Source organism: Strongylocentrotus purpuratus, unplaced genomic scaffold (genome assembly GCF_000002235.5).
Source record: "Strongylocentrotus purpuratus isolate Spur 01 unplaced genomic scaffold, Spur_5.0 spur5_contig_837, whole genome shotgun sequence".
NCBI classification, from domain to species: domain Eukaryota; kingdom Metazoa; phylum Echinodermata; class Echinoidea; order Camarodonta; family Strongylocentrotidae; genus Strongylocentrotus; species Strongylocentrotus purpuratus.
The window spans coordinates 1,019,377-1,037,050 of record NW_022145543.1 but is presented as its reverse complement, the minus strand read 5'-3'; the positions used below and the strand labels follow the sequence as shown (position 1 = coordinate 1,037,050).

The window sequence follows — 17,674 nt, the reverse complement described above, 5'->3', positions numbered from 1 at the left end:
ACGTCTGGTTCGGAGTAGTATGAGCAGACATGATGAACTATATGAAGCTCTTCAAAATATTATGCAAACAAATAGAAGAAGTTAATCATTAACTAACTGTGTTTGGTTCCACAGAAACTGTGACCATAGACTCCTGGTACGCGATTCGTCTGTTAATGTTTAATCCCTCAATTTTCTGACTCACTGTTGAATGAACGTAGGACACTGATAACAAAACGAATATTTCCAAATACTGGAATGATGGAGTCTTTATATCATTCATACTCCTTCTTTCAAATACATAAATATCCGATAATTCCAAACCAACGCGATCCCTTCCCAAATCGATGTCGCTGCCCCTTCGCATCTTCTTAATTTTAATGGTCGATAAGATAATTGTTTTGATGTAACAAGGAGACAAACTTTCAATACCCGATGAAATAACCGACAGCCCGCGATCGAGGCCGACAAAAAAAAATACTAGAACATAACGACAAGGACAAAGTTCTAAAGGGTTCACGAAACCGAACGCCCATGAGACTGACAGCCTGCTATAGACCGATAAAACAAAGCAATATGATTATCAGGCGAGATATTTCTTTGTCGTTTTCCAGTGGACCGTCGGTAGGAATTATCTTCTTTTATAAGATGATAATTAAGGCCGATCCTGGTTGAGAGCGTACACGTGACCAGGCATTGCCTAACAGTAACACGTAGTTTTACTATTGAGTAAACTCATGCTATAAAACATCAATTTATAAACATATAAAACATCATCTTATAAAACAAATAATACACATCATTTTGTTCCGGCATTAATAATATTACCCACACTCAGTACCTTCGAAACAGTCCAATGTGTGGGAAATTCTTACTAATGCCCTCACTGATGTGTATTGTTTGTGTAATAATAATGCTGTGTTATGTTATCATTTTTACTGTTTTTGCTTTTGTATTTTGATGATGGTATTATACACGTATTAAATATCTGATTACTTTGTAAAACATACATCGTCCCTGAGCTGCATGATGTTTTTTTTTAATAAACCAAATCAATGCACACACAAAAAGAAGCCAGACGAGACCGAAAAAGGAGAATATAAATAAAGATAATAACATGCATGATTCAACATTAAAATATAAGTCATATTAAACAAACAGAAAACATTTGAAGTGCTTTAGGGAGAGGTGAAGATCAATTATATTCATCTGATAATTCCAACACAGAGACTCATATATCAAACATTCCACAAACAACATCTTGAGTTAATGATTAATAATATGCATACTTTGCTTTTGCAACTCTTCAAACAAATGGCTTCGGAACTAGCCAATAGCATCGCGTCTTCCTCAGCAATAACCCGCTTGTTTATTGGAGTACCACGGATGTGTGTGCGTCCGTGCAAAATACCAGGGTGTTGCCGTTATAACATCTGCAAGACAACTTGCTCGTTTTTGTAAGGTTTACTTTACCGCCATTTTTGTCTTCACGCGTCGCATACCTTGGGAGTAATACCTGAGACAAGCGAATTATACCTGTTGGTGAATACACTAAGATAAATTGGTGACTTTGGTGCTGCTACCTGAACATCCTATTTGGAACATATATAGTGATACATTTCAGGTGGAAATATAACAAAAATGGCGCGCAGAAAAGACGACAAAATTTCGATCGATGCCAGCGACATCGTCGAGCTGTCGAAGGCGACATCGGTCTTTGAGAAGTTCATCCAGTCGACTTTCGCTGAGTTCATTGGAACCATGGTATATACCTTCATCGCATGTATGGCAGTAACGACCATGGATGTTACCTCGATTGCACTTGCAGAAGGCCTGGGAATTGCCTTCCTCTGTTCAGCTTTCTTGAACATCAGGTGAATAGTTCAATTATAAACTTGTTATTACGAATATGCCATAAATACATGTGTATTGATATAATAGATTTAATTGTAATGTTATTTTTATTATACATTATGTTATATAAGCTTTACTATCACGATTCATCAACACATTCTTTTCGAGCAACGCCATTTTAATTGATATTTTGTAATCCCTTCGCAAGGCTTCGAATTTGATTAGGCCCCATCCCAATTATTATTATATATAGAAGCGTAATATAACCTTTCATTTCCGTTATAACCATTATTAGAAAGACCCAACTTTTGTACTACAGACCAATGTCTGATAATAAATACAAGCACTTCATGTTAGCCAATTCAAGTATCTTTCTGTTTATTTTATTCAGCATATTATTCTACTCTTTTTAAAGATGACAACATTTTGTGGTGTGAACATGAACGCATGTGCAAAAACTAAAAACTCATCGGATTCAAAATGGCGACCAACATGCTATATAGACATCATCACGTAGATATTGAATAGACTCGATACATCATAGTAAATGAGTTTGTACCCACATCAGATTATGTAATGATATTAAATATTAGTTATTGCCTCCATGAGAAGTTGGTTTTACGAGCTACTGTGAATGTATACGTTTCCCTGCCAATTTCCTGCCAACAATCTGGCCGTTTATTGATAAAACACATTGATTTTAATGAAATTAAAGTTTACAAACTGACAAACAATGCGAGAGTTAGCACCGTGACGGCGAACATAGGGGAATGTTCCAAAATATTTAATAAGTTTTGATTGTCGGTTCAAAGCGCGGGATTTCTTGGTCCTCTCTTTTTTGTAGTGCGTTTTTCTGTCTCCGCCTTTCTTTCCCTCTCAGATTCATGAAACTTCTGCACTTTTTTGTCCACTGCGTTACAATTTTGATTATAATAATAGTGAACATATTTTGTATTGCGCCACGTCTGTCACAATCGTGTAAATGCATTTCCATTTTACTACTAAGAATTTAAGAAACCAACAACGTATCATAGTCAGCTTAATAATATCTTTTCATAGCCTCTTCTAAAAGTATATGTCTTAGAAAATTATATTAGGAGATACTGAGAAATGCGGTCTTTAATCAACGAAGATGTATATAGTTATGGTCAAGTTAAGACATGATCACACTTCAAAAAATACTTTATGGATATATTAAACATGGTATTCTTTCCTTTATATTTTATTTCCAAATAGAATTGTTCAGAATCATAGGGCTGCCTACTTTTAATGACAACTGTCATTCTCCAGACAATGTGTTTTTTAATATTATCGTTCAGGAAACACACGGGGTTTAAGAAACATGAAGTAAAAAGTAAAAAAAGTAGAGGATTATTGTGTCGAGTTTGTATTCACAAGGTATGGAGAAAAGTATATATGTACATAGTACATACATATTTTATATCTGTTTTAGACATTATTTCTTTCTTTAATTTTAGGATTTAGATTGTAATTTTCATATTATGACTTCTTTTTGCCAGCAGAGACACATGTAATATTCATTGATGAAATATTATGAATATATCCTGCTGACATTATTGACTCACGCTAGACAACGATGTAAACAGTGACAATAATGACAAACGAAAATATGATTATGAACAGAAATAACTATGATGAAAATGATAAACTTAGTGTGAAACCAATATGATACTTTACCTCCCAACTTGAATTACATTGTTTAGTACTCTTTAAATTTCAGTCATTTCAAAACCATAACACAAAGATTCTTTCGTTTATGACAAATCGTTTGTTTTTTAGCGTCATTTTAAAGTTTTCTTTTTATAAATTTACCCTCCCAGCACTAATGACGGGTTACTGTAGCATCATGAAATGATTGTTTAAAAGATGAAATTTGATATACTGATTTACTTCCCTCATATCACACTATTATCTTGATCGTACTCATTGTTATCCAACTTTTAATGTTTTTTTTAAATGTTTGTCAAAGTTAATCATCAAATGACGTAATACTTCTCCATTACCATGGTCTCATAATTCCCAATCCCATAATGCTATTCGTGGATGACTAAACCGCCAAACATGCATGCAGTTTGCTCGGTTTATGGCAAATCGTGTTTACTTTATCTTCAAGTTTGATCTTTATCATCGACCCAAGCCGTTAAAGCAATTCAGACTGCACATTATTTATAACAGACAAAATGTAATACAAATTAATGATTCATTGCTAGAATCTTGATAATAGCCCTCGTATCTTTTCTATTTTGAAGAGTCGTGAAGTTATACTATTTCGTATTTCTAATTATTTAAACGAGAAAGACTACAGCCACCGATGTTTGAGAAAATGATATTTCAAGAATATTTCAAGTCGACAATCATATTAAATGTTATGATAAAATTATAGTGATTGTATTTTTTAGATGAATTATGTCAGAAATCGGAGTAAAATGCATTTTAGTCGTTGGTGACATTATGAATTCATTTAGCAATTACTATTTTTTTTTTGATCACGTCATGCTGGATTTAGAAGCAGACATAACAAAATTAACGTGTTACTAATCCTCCCCTCCTTCTCCCTCTCCCCCCCCTTTCTCTCTCTCCTCTCTCTCTCTCTCTCTCTCTCTCTCTCTCTCTCTCTCTCTCATTCTCTCTCCATCTCTTGCTGATGAGCAGTGGAGGCCTGTTCAATCCCGGATTAACCTTTGCTATGGCTCTTTCTGGTGGTATCAACGCAGTCGCCGCCATCATGTACTTCATCTTCCAGATCTTGGGGGCTCTGATTGGAGCGGCTTTCATCAAGGTATACTTTTTATTTGTGGAAAATCGAGTATTAGATGAAGAATTAAAGGGAAAGTAAACATTTTTGTGTTAACTGAAACCATTACTGATATATATACATGCATTTTAATACATTTTAATATAGATCACTTACAAATTGCAGTTCATTTTTGAAATATCACAGATTCACTTGGCAAAATAATTTAGAATAAATAAACAATCAGAAACACTTTTAAAAAGTATGCCGTTATGATGATGATGATGATGATGATGATGACAATATGATACTGAAAATAATGATTATGATAATAAACTAATAATAATAATAATGATAATGATGATAATAATGATAATAAAAATAATAATGATAATAATAAAAATCAATGTCTTTAGAACCCTCAACCCTTGGAATGAGAGTCAAGTGCTTGAACCACTATACCACGACATTAAACAAAATGTAATTTCATACCTGAATTCACACCATGATCTATCCACACCATTCTATTCGAAGTGTACGCAAAATTACTCGAAAATTCCCTTGAACTTTATTAAAAACTACACTTTGTTCATTTCAATAATGAAGCAAATAGTCATTTCAATTTCTCTCTTTCTCTCTCTCTCGCAGGCGGTGGTCCTCAATGATTCCTACTACGACATCAAGGGCGGCTGCAACCAATACCGCGGCCTGGTACCTTACGACAAGTACGACGCCAACCGCCAGCTGGACATGACAACGGGTACCGCTGTGGTCATCGAGACCGTCCTCAGCACCATGATCTTTCTCGTCTACCTGATGGCCAACCTTGATACCAAGGGCCGCCAGAGCACCGGCCCACTCGCCTACGGATTTGCCGTCCTCGTCAGCATCATTTGCGCGTAAGTGCCAATCTTAATATTTTTATCCTCGAATCAAAAGCAAACATTTCTGGAAAAATAAAGCTGATTTTATTTTTTTGCATTTTTTTTTTACATTTTTAATTTGAATGGTTGATTTAATTTTTTTTTTTAAATTTTAGTGAATGATGAACAATCACAGGGGTTTTATCTAACATAATGCAAATTTAGCCCAAGTTTAGTTTTTCATATTGTGACATCATTCTCTTTACCTGTTTTATCTATGATATGAGTTAGGACCAGTAGGGGATGGTGATAGTGAGATGTACTGGTCTTACTTTATTTGTTTGAATCCGATGTAGTATCCATCATCTTCTCATTTTTCCTCCCCCCCCCCCCCCACCCCTCTCTCTCTCTCTCTCTCTCTCTCTCTCTCTCTCTCTCTATTACATCTGTTAATCTACAGGTACCACTCCAGCGGAGGCTCTTTCAACCCCGCCCGTAGCTTCGGACCTGCAGTCATCTCGGGCTACTGGGCAGAGCACTACATCTACTGGGCAGGACCTGCGCTTGGCGGACTTCTGGCTGGTCTCTTCTACAGGTATTTACTCCGAAACGATCACATGTGCCACTGACAAAAAAAAATGAATGGGGGGGGGGGGGGCTGGGGTCGATGAGATTCAGTGATCACTTTTGCAGACAAGAGCGAAGATTGCCAATATGGAAGAAAAATGATATCAAACAAACAGGGTTCTTCCAAGATAATCCATTTGCCTGCACAAAATAGACCTCATAAAAACAATGCAAATCTAAGTTTATCAAAACGGCTTTAAGAAGTTCTAAAACCCCATATTAGTTTGCCAACATGTTTGAAGTATTGGTGAGGGGGAGAGGGCTTTAGAGGGCTTGAGGGTTATTGTACTCATTTTCTACATGTACCTCAATTATGTTTATCTAAACGCAGGGAGGGGCTTGAGCCACCAAGACCCCCTCAAGAACCGCTACTGGTATAGATCCAGTTGAGGGGCAAATGTAAATGCCTTTAAATCAGGACTCTATAATATATTGTATCAAAGGTCACCCATATACAGAGATCTTGAACTTGACCTTTCTAGAGAAGTGAACGTGACTAACTTGTGTCCCAATATGACTTGGAGGGGGTTGACTATCTTCTTTTTTAAAATCTTTATATCAAGCATGCTGTGCGAGGTCCATTTTTATAAAAGTTATTTTACAGCAGGTTTGCCAATCATGTTTATGAGATAGCCACTCGGCATGACGGCACAAAGAGATAACAACTAAGTGTCATAATAAGGTACCTGAAAATATAATGTATTGAAGCTTGGTTAATCATTATAATATCAATTGTTTTCTTTTGTTTCTTTTCCTTAGGTTGATTCTTGGAGATCGTAAGAAGCGTTTCATCCTCAAGCATTAAGCCAGTACAATGAGTCGACAAGTTTTAGGAGTACTATGAGAGTGAAACATTCACTACAAAATTCGAATCTCTGATTGCCAAATCGAGTGATTTTGTTCCTGTTTGATATTAGAAGTAAATATAACACTGAGACAAATATTCTCATTTACGAAAAGCCCCTTGGACTAGTTTGTTTGTTTTCATTAATATTTTCGGTAACTCATGTATCTTTATAAATATACAAAACACATTAGAGGTATACATCAGGAGTATACATAATATATCAAATTCAAGGAGCTTAGCTTCTGGCAAATGAATATCACATATTAATTATTCATACCTTACACCACAACCACTATTAATAAAAACCCTTTCGTTTCATTTTCTTTGAGCCCTTTTATTTGAATAAGACGTTTTAAACTTGAACACAATTATTACGACATAAATTTGCCTTTCGTCGAGTTCATCGAACATTAAGAATTTCAATGACCTGTTCAATTAATGTCTTTCGAAGATGTGCACTTGCTTATTTTGAAATCATTTTCTGTATATATTGACATTCTTTTGTAGTTTTTTTTTTCCTTCTTTCTAAAACTTATTGCTTCAGTTTTAGAAAATAGCTAAGCTTTTTTGTAGTTAAATCATATTTCATTATTAATCATACGCTTGTACACACAAATTTTAATTAATATGTAATAGATGCGATTTGAATAAATTGCGTTAAGTTGGGATTTTTTCAAATATATTTTTAAATAATTGTCCTTACAATACAATTGTCGTGATAAAATCTCCCTTGTAGCGCGTTTACCTTGATGCTTTTCTGTGCCCATTTCCCCGTTGCTATCGCTTATTCTACAATGTGTTAAAATCTGCAAAATACATACATTGAAATACGCAATCCAGCACTACGTTACATGAATTAGAAAAATTAGATTGATTAAGCATTAGCTAATTAGTGAATCAAACTTTTTTAATCAATCAAGTGCAATTAATTCAAAAAATGTACATAAAGAAGTAACAAATTATGATTAGAAAGAATTGATAATCAGAATAAGAAATAAATGATTAAATATGTACAGATCTGATTTTTACTGGTAATAAACTTGCCACTTAGTTTGTAAACACATTTTGAGTTTTGTTTGATTTATTTCATTTTCTGGAAATGATCTCGATAATTGTATATAGAAAGAAAGTGCATGCCTCAAATGTTTAATGACGTGACCACCTTTATAAGCTTTGTATATCCTTTTGATGATGTCAGATTGGGACCTTTAAAACCAGAATGTATGTAGTCATTAAGAAAAACGGATTTCTAGTATACAAATGGGAATGCTATGTTGTTGTTGCCGCTGTTGTTTTTGTTGCTGCTGTTGTCGTTCTTGTTTCTGGTGTCGCTGTTGCTGTAGATGGTGTTGTTGATATTTATGTTGCTGTCGCTGCTGTTGTTGTCGCTGTTACTAGACCGTTGATTGTGAAATTTTCTTTAGCGCCATTCTCAGTGAATTTTTCCCTATTAAACTTTCTTTAGTGTTTTTTTCTTCAAATAAAGTTGTCATGCTTTTAGTCGTTTATATCTTTTCTTCAGGATGGGTATAACTTTCAGTTTACACGTACTTTCCTCTCTGTATTTCCTCTGTGGTAATACGAGTTGTCTTAAAATAGCGATGAGATTATGCTTTTCCATTCCCTTCGTGGGTAGATCAATCCTATCGTCTTTTCTGAACCATTTGACCGATGGAGCACTCGTGAATGATACCCTCTTTCGTGGTCGTCTCTTTACGTGGTCGTCTGGCGTCGATGACGATAACAAGACGGGTTTCTCACTGTGCTTCAAGGCCTGGTGGCGTAGTGATTTTGGGAGCGAGATTCCGACAGTCCCATGAGGTGCATTTGGGATATCTAATGCTATTAACGAAGAGGTGAACGAAGCCTGCATCGAGTCGACGTTAGAGTTGTTGTTCGTGCTGCCTAATCGAACGTTGCACCTCTCGTAGAAAGACTGGATGACCTCGCTGGCGGGGTCGACCAGGTGGGCGCGGTACTCGTCGAGCCGAATTCGATCAAACTTGTTTCGGTGTGATGATATCCTTCCTTCGTCATCGTCAATGACCTCATCCACCATGTCGACATCAGATGAAGACAACACACCGTTGACAACACCGTCACCATCCTCCGATTCGTCACCGTGGTCATCGCTATCGTCTAGATCCACTCCATTCAAACAGGTGGTATCCAAGGTACTTCGGAGGGAAAGCTTCTGAAAACGCGTCGTCAGATTTTCAGGGAGGGGGGAATTGCCATTGCAAGCAGGAGGGACGCCAATTTCACTCACTGCACTTCGACTTGCGGATACAAATGATGTGAACGCCGCCATCTCCGGCTGGTAATGGCAAAATCCCATCTCGCTTTTGGCTGTCTGTTGAATGCCTGTCAATGGCAGCGATGCGTTCACATCTTGAGAAGAGTTGTTTTTCTTTGGTGCTTTCGAATCAATATCCTATTTCGGAAAATAAAGATTGACAGGAGTGCATAGTAGTCCTGTTAAATACTTATACTGTATGATGATAATAAAAGCAATGTATAGGCCAGTGAGACGTATTAATTCTTGTTATAGAGACTGAACGTTCTTTTAAACGAGATATCAAAATAAGCTAAAGCCAAACGTCACAATTCACAAATTTTAAACACGAATTTAGAAGGGTCTAGCCAATGTAATGGGCCAGGTTTGTCCTTTTTAAAATTTGTTTACAAAATAAATCTTACGAGGCCAATGAATGCGAGATTACAAGGTATCCGAGTGATGAACATAGAAGGGGGTGTAGATCTACCAACTTTTTTTCCTGCACATTCTTCTACCACCCCCCCCCCCCTTTCTCTCTCTCTCTCTCTCTCTCTCTCTCTCTCTCTCTCTCTCTCTCAAAACACTGTGTTTATACCAATGAACATATTATTGTCTATAACATAACATGACTTTTGTGTAAGAATCTTTGCCACTTTGGTCAAAATATAGTTGAGACAATACTGCTATTTATTTAGACCAAACTCCTTGATTATACTAGATAAAAAAAACTATTTAGTAAGCTCATAGTTTGCGCAATAGTGCCAAAAGTGCTAAATGAACAAAATTGTGCCATTCGGTTTACTCACCATATCAATCATTCAAAATAACGATGTTAGATATTATTGGTTTAATCCTGATCCTTTTCTTGGTTACATTTCTCATCCCCTTTAAAAGATTGACTATAACAAACAGCGGTTTAGACATCGCATCTCGTCGCGTCGAATCGCAATTTCATTTTCTTTCTCAAATCTGGATTGTTTGCGTAGCTAAGCACAGCAGGGTTGGTCCATGGGAGGCGTGCATATACGTCACAAACATCTTGCGCATTTTGATTGGAGTAAAGTTTGATAGTTAGGTGTGACGTAACAAAAGAGATTCGTTCTTGGGTAAAGAGTCGCGCGGTATGATTGGAGCAAAGACTTTGGTGTGACGTAACAAAAGAATTTCGATATTGAGCGAGCTAGCGTGACGTAACAAAGGAGTTTCGGTTTTGGACTATGAATAAGATTTCATTAAGCGCAGAGGGAAACTCCTTTTAATGGGGACGCGCAAATAGATGTGCTGATTTGTGAAATTATTTGAGAGGAAAGCGTGATGTAATAAAAGAGTATTACTCTTGGACTATGCCCCTTTTATATAAAAAATAATGGTTCAGTTTATAAATATTCATCTTGTTTTCTGCGTCTCGGATTTCATTCATTTCCAAAAGAATTCAATATTTTGTCAGGTGTTCCGAAGTGATACAATTTGCATAACAGTTGTCACAAGCTGCTGACCAAATCGTGATTCATAAGTTTAATACAGAAAAACAGAATTGTATGTAAGCAGGAAATTAATATAAATCTTGTTTTTAATGGCGACAATTAATATAACTTACGGACGTCTCATATGCCTTTACTGGGTACGAGAGTAGAGAGAAGAAATAATATAATATATGGAGAGAAAGACAAGTGAAAAGAGAGAGGAAAAGAGAGGGAGAATGTGATAAAGAGGGACAGCCTAGGAGAGCCATGCAGATAGAGACAAACAGAGACAGAGACAGAGAGTGATAAAGGCAGAGAGATAGGGACCGAGAAACGAAGAGACCGTCAGAGAGAGCTAGACAGAGAGAGAGGGAGAGAAAGAGGGAAATTGAGAGAGAGAGAGAGAGAGAGAGAGAGAGAGAGAGAGATAAAGAGAGAGAGAGAGAGAGAGAGAGAGAAAGGGAGAGATGCAAATAAAGTGAAATAAAAAGGGAAAGAGTGATGTGGTATGATTTTGAAGCGGCGGTATTGAAACCATGTCTGGATCTTTCACCGTTTGGCTAATAAGAAATAAAAATCATTTTATTGTATTGATAACATTAGAGATCGCGAGAAATAAAATATATTTAATTTGCTAAACAAATTATGTCTTGTTAAAAGAGATTACTGGATAAAAACAATATGAAATCTGCAATACTTCATATATTGCTTAGTTTATTACGATTCGTATCCGATTTGACACGCTCTTAGCCTTACAAGATGGGGAATGTACAGTCTAATGTCAAATTAATTTTCTACGCATTCGATTGCATGTAAGAGAATTCTGAATGTACTGTATCTCCATTGCTTTAGTGATCATTATTATTCTTTATTTTATCTACACAAGTGATCACAACACATTAAATTAAACACTAAATAATGATAGATATTGTTGTACCGATTCTTATTCTCACATTTCATTGATGAATTCAAAATTATCATAATTTGATATTGTGAATACCGGTCTCTAACCCCACACACGGTGTCGGGTGAAATCTAGCCCCCGGCCACAGCGGTGCTCGCCATTTGAGACGCTTTCCACATTCACCTTTGGACCGCTTCTCATTATGAGGACATTCTATCTATGTCGGGTAAAATTGATTTATTCTTCAGTCATTGAAGAAATGCCATTGTAAATGTAGATCGTTTCCTATTGAATACATAAAAATGTGCGATATTGTCAAGTATTTCCTTTCTTTGCTACTAAATTGCGCCGTATCTTTCCGTGACAATACTAGATACATCATGATTTCAGAGGAGATAAACATAATTCAACTATTTCAATCTCGAGAATTTTACTGGAATTACAACAATCCTTGAGTCGGACCGTCTTATTGCCAACATAATATTGATTCTCTTTCATTGCAAATAATGTCCCTGGGTAGTTTGGACGAAAATTTCTTCACAAATTATCAAGTTTTGCCACTTTGATGAAACATTGTAGTGAAAAATGTGACCGCATCAAAACTAAGTGAGGGTAACCTTCTAAATAAGTAACACGGTGAGATGTCACTACTTACATAAAGAGTATTCCGCAAGACCAGGGGAGCATTTCATGAAGAGTCTTGTCAGTGATTTTCACTGACAAAGTTGCTCTCAGCCAATCAGATGCATGGATTTCAGTAGCTTATAACAGTTGTCACTGAAAATCACTGACAAGACCCTTCATGAAACACTCCCCAGGCATCAACGTTTGCGGGACAAGATGATCCGCATTCTACTAAATTAGTTAAACTATATTAGGCCATGGTTTAACCATACACTGAGTCTTATATCACGTTTAATTAATTAAAGACAATTTAAAACTCAGATTAGCTTCCTTTGTTATACCCAATTTTAAACAAATGCCGTTGTAAAATTAGGATGTATTTTATCGTAGTCAACCAATAATAAAATGATCTTCATGATGCGCTACCAGCCCATGGGTACAAGTGAAACACGACTTCTATAAGAACACATTATTTAAAGTCAATATAGTGTATTCATGCACAATTTGACTAACAGTCAGAGAAACCTTTAAAACGTTCTTATACGTCCACAGTACGAGCTGAGTTTATTCTCTATGACCTTCAGAAAGGTAGCTTAGCATATTGGATGATATTGGACGATATAACAGGACCTTCGAAGCAAACACCTATATATTGCGAAAGAACGTGGGCGTCTGTCGCAGCTACATTGTATTGCACTAAACCGAAGCAGTCACGACTATACTACGATGCCAGGGCGTGCGCTTTTGGGAATCTGTCAATCTGCTAGTATCCTGGTAGTCTATTCAATTCCTTCTTTCATATTGTGCCAGTTTAAGAAGGAAACAAAAAACTATTTCCTACCACAGAAGTCCTATTCATGCCGCTAAGGTGCTCAGAACATTCAACCATTTCAAGTGCAATATTTATACAATGAGCCTTCTTCACAAGTAAAGCCTTTCTCTGACGGATACTCATAACGTCTTTCTTCTTGAGTTCAAACGTAGTGATGCAGACGATATTTGCACACGGTCAACCTCATGTAATCGGATTTATACTTTGCAAAGTGATAAAGTATTTCCCGCCGATTCGAGTCCAAACGATGACGTGTCTGCCGTCCGCGCGTCCCGTGTTAGGGATGTCGAAAAAAGAATAGCGACCGAGCTCGTAAATTCGCTGGCCCGGTGCAGTTATCTCTCGAATCTCCATCGCATTGCTTTCCACGCGATGATGGCTGGGGTCCTTCGAAAAGCCACATAGAAGCTCTAGTAGTTCTGTAAAAAGAAACATGAAAGCAGTTTTATTCGAGAGAAAGAGAGAGAGAGAGAGAGAGCAGGGAAGCGGTTGATTCGTATAATCTTTTTCTAATTCTTCATGTCTCTAAAGCCAGTCACAAAGTACAATCTGGCTCAGTTTGTCCTTGTTCATCACAAAACAGTTAGACATCACTTTTAATTTTATATCACAATAGCTTTTATGTCTCTCTCTTAACGTTCTTCCTTTTACCTTTTCTTCATTACCATTCCACTTATATACAGTAGGTTTACGGTTGCACCATGTGTGAGAGAGGGAGAGGATTGGGGAGTCTTGAAAAGGACTGTAATCTTTATTTCTTGTCCTCCTTCCTGTTCTCCACATAATTATTCTTCGCTTTCGTCTTTTTTCAGTCCCTTTCTTTATGCTGTTCTAATTTTTCTACAGCAACACGATCACGAGTATTTTCGGAAAAAACAATCATCTTAAAGGCAATTTCGATACCCTATTATACATCCCATAGAAATCACGTTCGGATTACGGAATACCTCATTGTCATTGGAATATTAAAAGGTGACGAACATTATACAAATAATACACAGTAGTGAGGGCATTAGTAAGAATTACCCAAACAAGGTACCTTTGGAACAGTCTAACACGCCCGAGGCGGTAGCCGAGGGTGTTTGGACTGTTTTGAAGATACCGAGTGTGGGTAATGATTTACTAATGCCCGAAAAAAAGTCCTGTGTGTTATTTGTTTTAGAAGATTATATTTTATTTTTTATATAAAATGATCTTACTAATGACCGGTCATTAGAATTGGATAATGACCGGTCATTATCCAAATTACGCGTTAGGTAAAATAAAAGCCTGGTCACGTGTACGCTTTCAACCAATCACTTGATTAGGATTCACGTCATCATCTTATAGGTGACGAACAATGCTATTGAAGATGATTTAGGTTGAATTTTCAAAAGTAGTTGCGATCGTGCTCAGTATTCTACAGAAGTTTCGTCCGTCATGTGGTTTTTTCTTATTTTTTTCTATCTCCGATACATTTCACATCGTACCTAATCCCCTCCATCCCTCTCTCTCTCTCTCTCTCTCTCCCACCCTCTCTCGCTCTCTTCCTCTCTATCTATCTTTCTCTCTATCTATATCTTTCCCTCTCAAAAAGAGTGTCAATATTTATGATTCTTTTTAGGCTTGTAATTATCTTTACCAGAGTCCGTTTAGAACCACCTTCCTACTCAAGTAATCCTTATAAAGGAGGTATGCTAATGAGCGTCTAGGATTATTAAGCCTAAGTTAAACTAGAGAAACGACTGGTCGCCGACAACCTCTGCTCGAGGTCACATAAAGAAAAAAAAACCTCTGCTCGAGGTCGCAGAAAGGTTTTTGTCAGTCTTTAAAAAGGTTATCAGTGGCCTTCGGAGTATTTTGGTCGGATGGAGGTTTACGCGGCTGCATCGATAACTTTTTGTTGTTATGAAATACAGATATAACTGATTCCCAATTTAAACCTCACCTTTCCTACCCCGGATGACGTCACGCCCTTCCATCATGACGCAACAATCCTCAGCGTAGATGGAATCAACCATCTTCTCTAGCTGTCGGCTGTTGTAGAGCTCGTCGTACATAGAATGGGCTTGGACGATCGCCTCCGTGATCGAGACGTCCAGTTCATCGTTCCCCGTGTTCGTTGATGTCGCACACGCCATCGTTGTCTGGCGGTTGTTGATTTTCTGAGGAAAACAAGTAAAATTAAGGCCGTAAAAGTATAAAAAGAAAAAATGAAACCCACTCTGACATCAACTTAGTTGGAAAGACCTTAATTTTGTTTCCAAGACTTTATTTCAAAAGAACTTGTAATACATATAGCTACAAAACATCAGAAATATAGGTGCGTCCCCCCCCCCCCCCCCCCCCCCCCCACACACACACACACATAGTCATGTACATTATTTCCACAGAGTTATGATAGTCAGCGATAGTGTTGGTCTAACGCAATTCAAATATCACTGACTTCATGTGGCAGGCCTTACTCAACCACTATGACCAACACACATGTACGTCATACCGAGTTGTGAAAAGAGTTTATTTTATTGCACAATTCACCTCGACAATTAACGTAATCGTGGTATTTTGTTGCTAAAACAATATAAACAGTATTAGTCATCACAAGTTTAAAAACTTTTTTTCAAAATGCTTGAATAGGCCAATAATCTGTTACGGTGCATTTTACATGTTCTTTTCAACTCATAGGAAGCCATGTTTGAAAATCAACATCTTGAAAAGCATTTCATCCTATAATGAGGAAATGAATAATATACATTAATACATTATTAATTCATATCTTGCTATCAAAAGCTTGGTGAATTTCAGCGATTGTCCTGCCTATCAATTTTCCTTTCTTCCCCTGTTCTTTTACACTGTTACGACATATCAACTCGGTATAATCACCAAATTAAGGCAAAGTGCATGTGAACATTAGGCTGTATGCAGACATCATCAACCTGTCACCCCCCCCCCTCCTCCTCAACGAAAACAAATGTCACCCTTCTCCTCCCCAAATAAAATGAATAAACAATATTCAAAACATGTGTGCAATTGAATATTTGTATAAACATGGCATAGGTTTCTCCTAAGTGAAAAGTTAAAAGGGAAATTGTTTATGAATATCTAGCATTGAAATGGGTATTATGTCAGAATTTATGCAAGACCTCTTTTAGGGGGGTCATTAAGGAGTGCTACAAAATTTTCCTTTTCTGCTTATAAATATATGATCAACAGTTTTAATGATCTGTGGGTTAGGTATTCGGGTAAAGCAAGTAAGGTGTTTTTTCTTATGGAATGTTTTGGTATTAAGATTTTGAGCCATCTTTACATAACCTGGCGACATTTTAGCTGAATCTCGAATTGTCTTAGATAGCACTTTCTATATAAACTTTAACTCGGGGAAACATATGTAGAGGTTCACAATGAATTGTAAATAAGAGTATTGTTTATGCTATAATGGTTATCACGCTAATTCGTCTTGATATAAATTTTGCGTTTTTTTTTCTTCTCCTTTTTCAAAACTGTTAGGTTGCTGTAAATTCTAATGCATGTTGAAATCCAATGAAAATAGAGGATAACAAAATTGTCGGCTCGATCAGTCATATTTTTTAAAACTTGATTTACCTGTGAATTATTTAGATATCGTAACCAGTCAATCGTCAATTAATTATTTTTTTTACATACACTGATATACAGGGTAAAGTTCGTAATATATTATGTATCATAGAAAACAATCGCTATGGTATAAGGATCATATTTTTATAATTCTTTTCACCCCGTGAAATGCATATTCCCTGTTCTCCTGGGAAAGCCAATGAATAACAAATGAGTCATGACTTTGTTTATACAACCTTCATAAACAAATTAAATTGTTATATCGCTCACAATCCGAACTGATTGCGAAAAGGTATTAAATACACAGCATATATCTCACCCACATGAAATCGTTTCCTTGTGCAATGAAGCCTGGTGAAAAACAAACGAATGAATGATTCATAATCAACTTGGTGATTACCATACATTCCATTTGGTTGTATTTTGGAAAATCAGACCTGTAGATTATAATGAATAATATACTTACGGGTCTATTGTTCGTATCTTGAAATGAAAAGGTCGGGATTATCTTTTTAAAGTAGTTCAATCCTGCAAAGGTTGAAAGTGATGCCACGTCGATATTGAACTTGAATCGCAGACTTGATCCTTACAAATTTACGGCATGTAATGTCAGGAAGAGCAACACGTCTCGATCATTCATTACCCGATGCGGATTTTGGGCATCTTAATTCCGACTCAGCTCAAGCGAGCCAGCGAGCTCCCACCTCCCAATACAAATTCCAAAGCACTGCAGGTGTTTTAATGTCAGATGGAGACATAGCAAGGCGGGGAAAATAACGATCAACGATGTGAGCTAAGATCTCTCAAAACGCACCTAAAATCATTATGCGACTAAAATCATTGTCTGCTAGAGTGTCGTCTGCCCATAGTTTTAATTCCATTCACTCGCTGTGTCCCCCTCGGCAAGCCAGTTCGACATCACACACACACACATGCAAGCAGGAGGCAGACGTATTATGTGCACGGAACTTTGAGCGTTGTGGCGTACCGCGGGAAAAGAGGTGCTCGAATTTGTAGGGATGCACATTTCCAACCGCAACCACCCGCAATGTTAATGACACCTTTCTACCGTTCT

The 17,674-nt window shown here is 36.9% G+C and overlaps 2 protein-coding genes across 2 annotated transcripts; one reads left to right on the top strand and one right to left on the bottom strand.

Moving 5' to 3' along the window:
• Positions 1 to 1,377: 1,377 nt before the first annotated feature.
• Positions 1,378 to 7,988, top strand: LOC589852 (aquaporin-8). The gene is made up of 5 exons (XM_789484.5): positions 1,378 to 1,853; positions 4,507 to 4,633; positions 5,237 to 5,487; positions 5,912 to 6,046; positions 6,838 to 7,988. Exons 1-5 carry the CDS (start codon positions 1,621 to 1,623, stop codon positions 6,881 to 6,883), a joined length of 792 nt encoding a protein of 263 aa, XP_794577.1. The 5' UTR covers positions 1,378 to 1,620; the 3' UTR covers positions 6,884 to 7,988.
• Positions 7,989 to 12,380: 4,392 nt separating this feature from the next.
• Positions 12,381 to 17,528, bottom strand: LOC753812. Its single transcript, XM_001183453.4, has 3 exons — positions 17,066 to 17,528; positions 14,954 to 15,170; positions 12,381 to 13,445 (listed from the first exon to the last, which is right to left on the bottom strand). Exons 2-3 carry the CDS (start codon positions 15,144 to 15,146, stop codon positions 13,210 to 13,212), a joined length of 429 nt encoding a protein of 142 aa, XP_001183453.2. The 5' UTR covers positions 15,147 to 15,170; positions 17,066 to 17,528; the 3' UTR covers positions 12,381 to 13,209.
• Between the last annotated feature and the right edge of the window lie 146 nt (positions 17,529 to 17,674).

Coding starts and splice junctions, on each gene's coding strand:
- LOC753812 (XM_001183453.4), bottom strand. CDS start 15,146: ATGGCGTGTGCGACATCAACGAACACGGGGAACGATGAACTGGACGTC. Junction 13,446..14,953: donor CGTCATCCGGGGTAGGAAAG/GTGAGGTTTAAA, acceptor TTCTTTTTACAG/AACTACTAGAGCTTCTATGT.
- LOC589852 (XM_789484.5), top strand. CDS start 1,621: ATGGCGCGCAGAAAAGACGACAAAATTTCGATCGATGCCAGCGACATC. Junction 5,488..5,911: donor CTCGTCAGCATCATTTGCGC/GTAAGTGCCAAT, acceptor GTTAATCTACAG/GTACCACTCCAGCGGAGGCT. Junction 6,047..6,837: donor CTGGCTGGTCTCTTCTACAG/GTATTTACTCCG, acceptor TCTTTTCCTTAG/GTTGATTCTTGGAGATCGTA.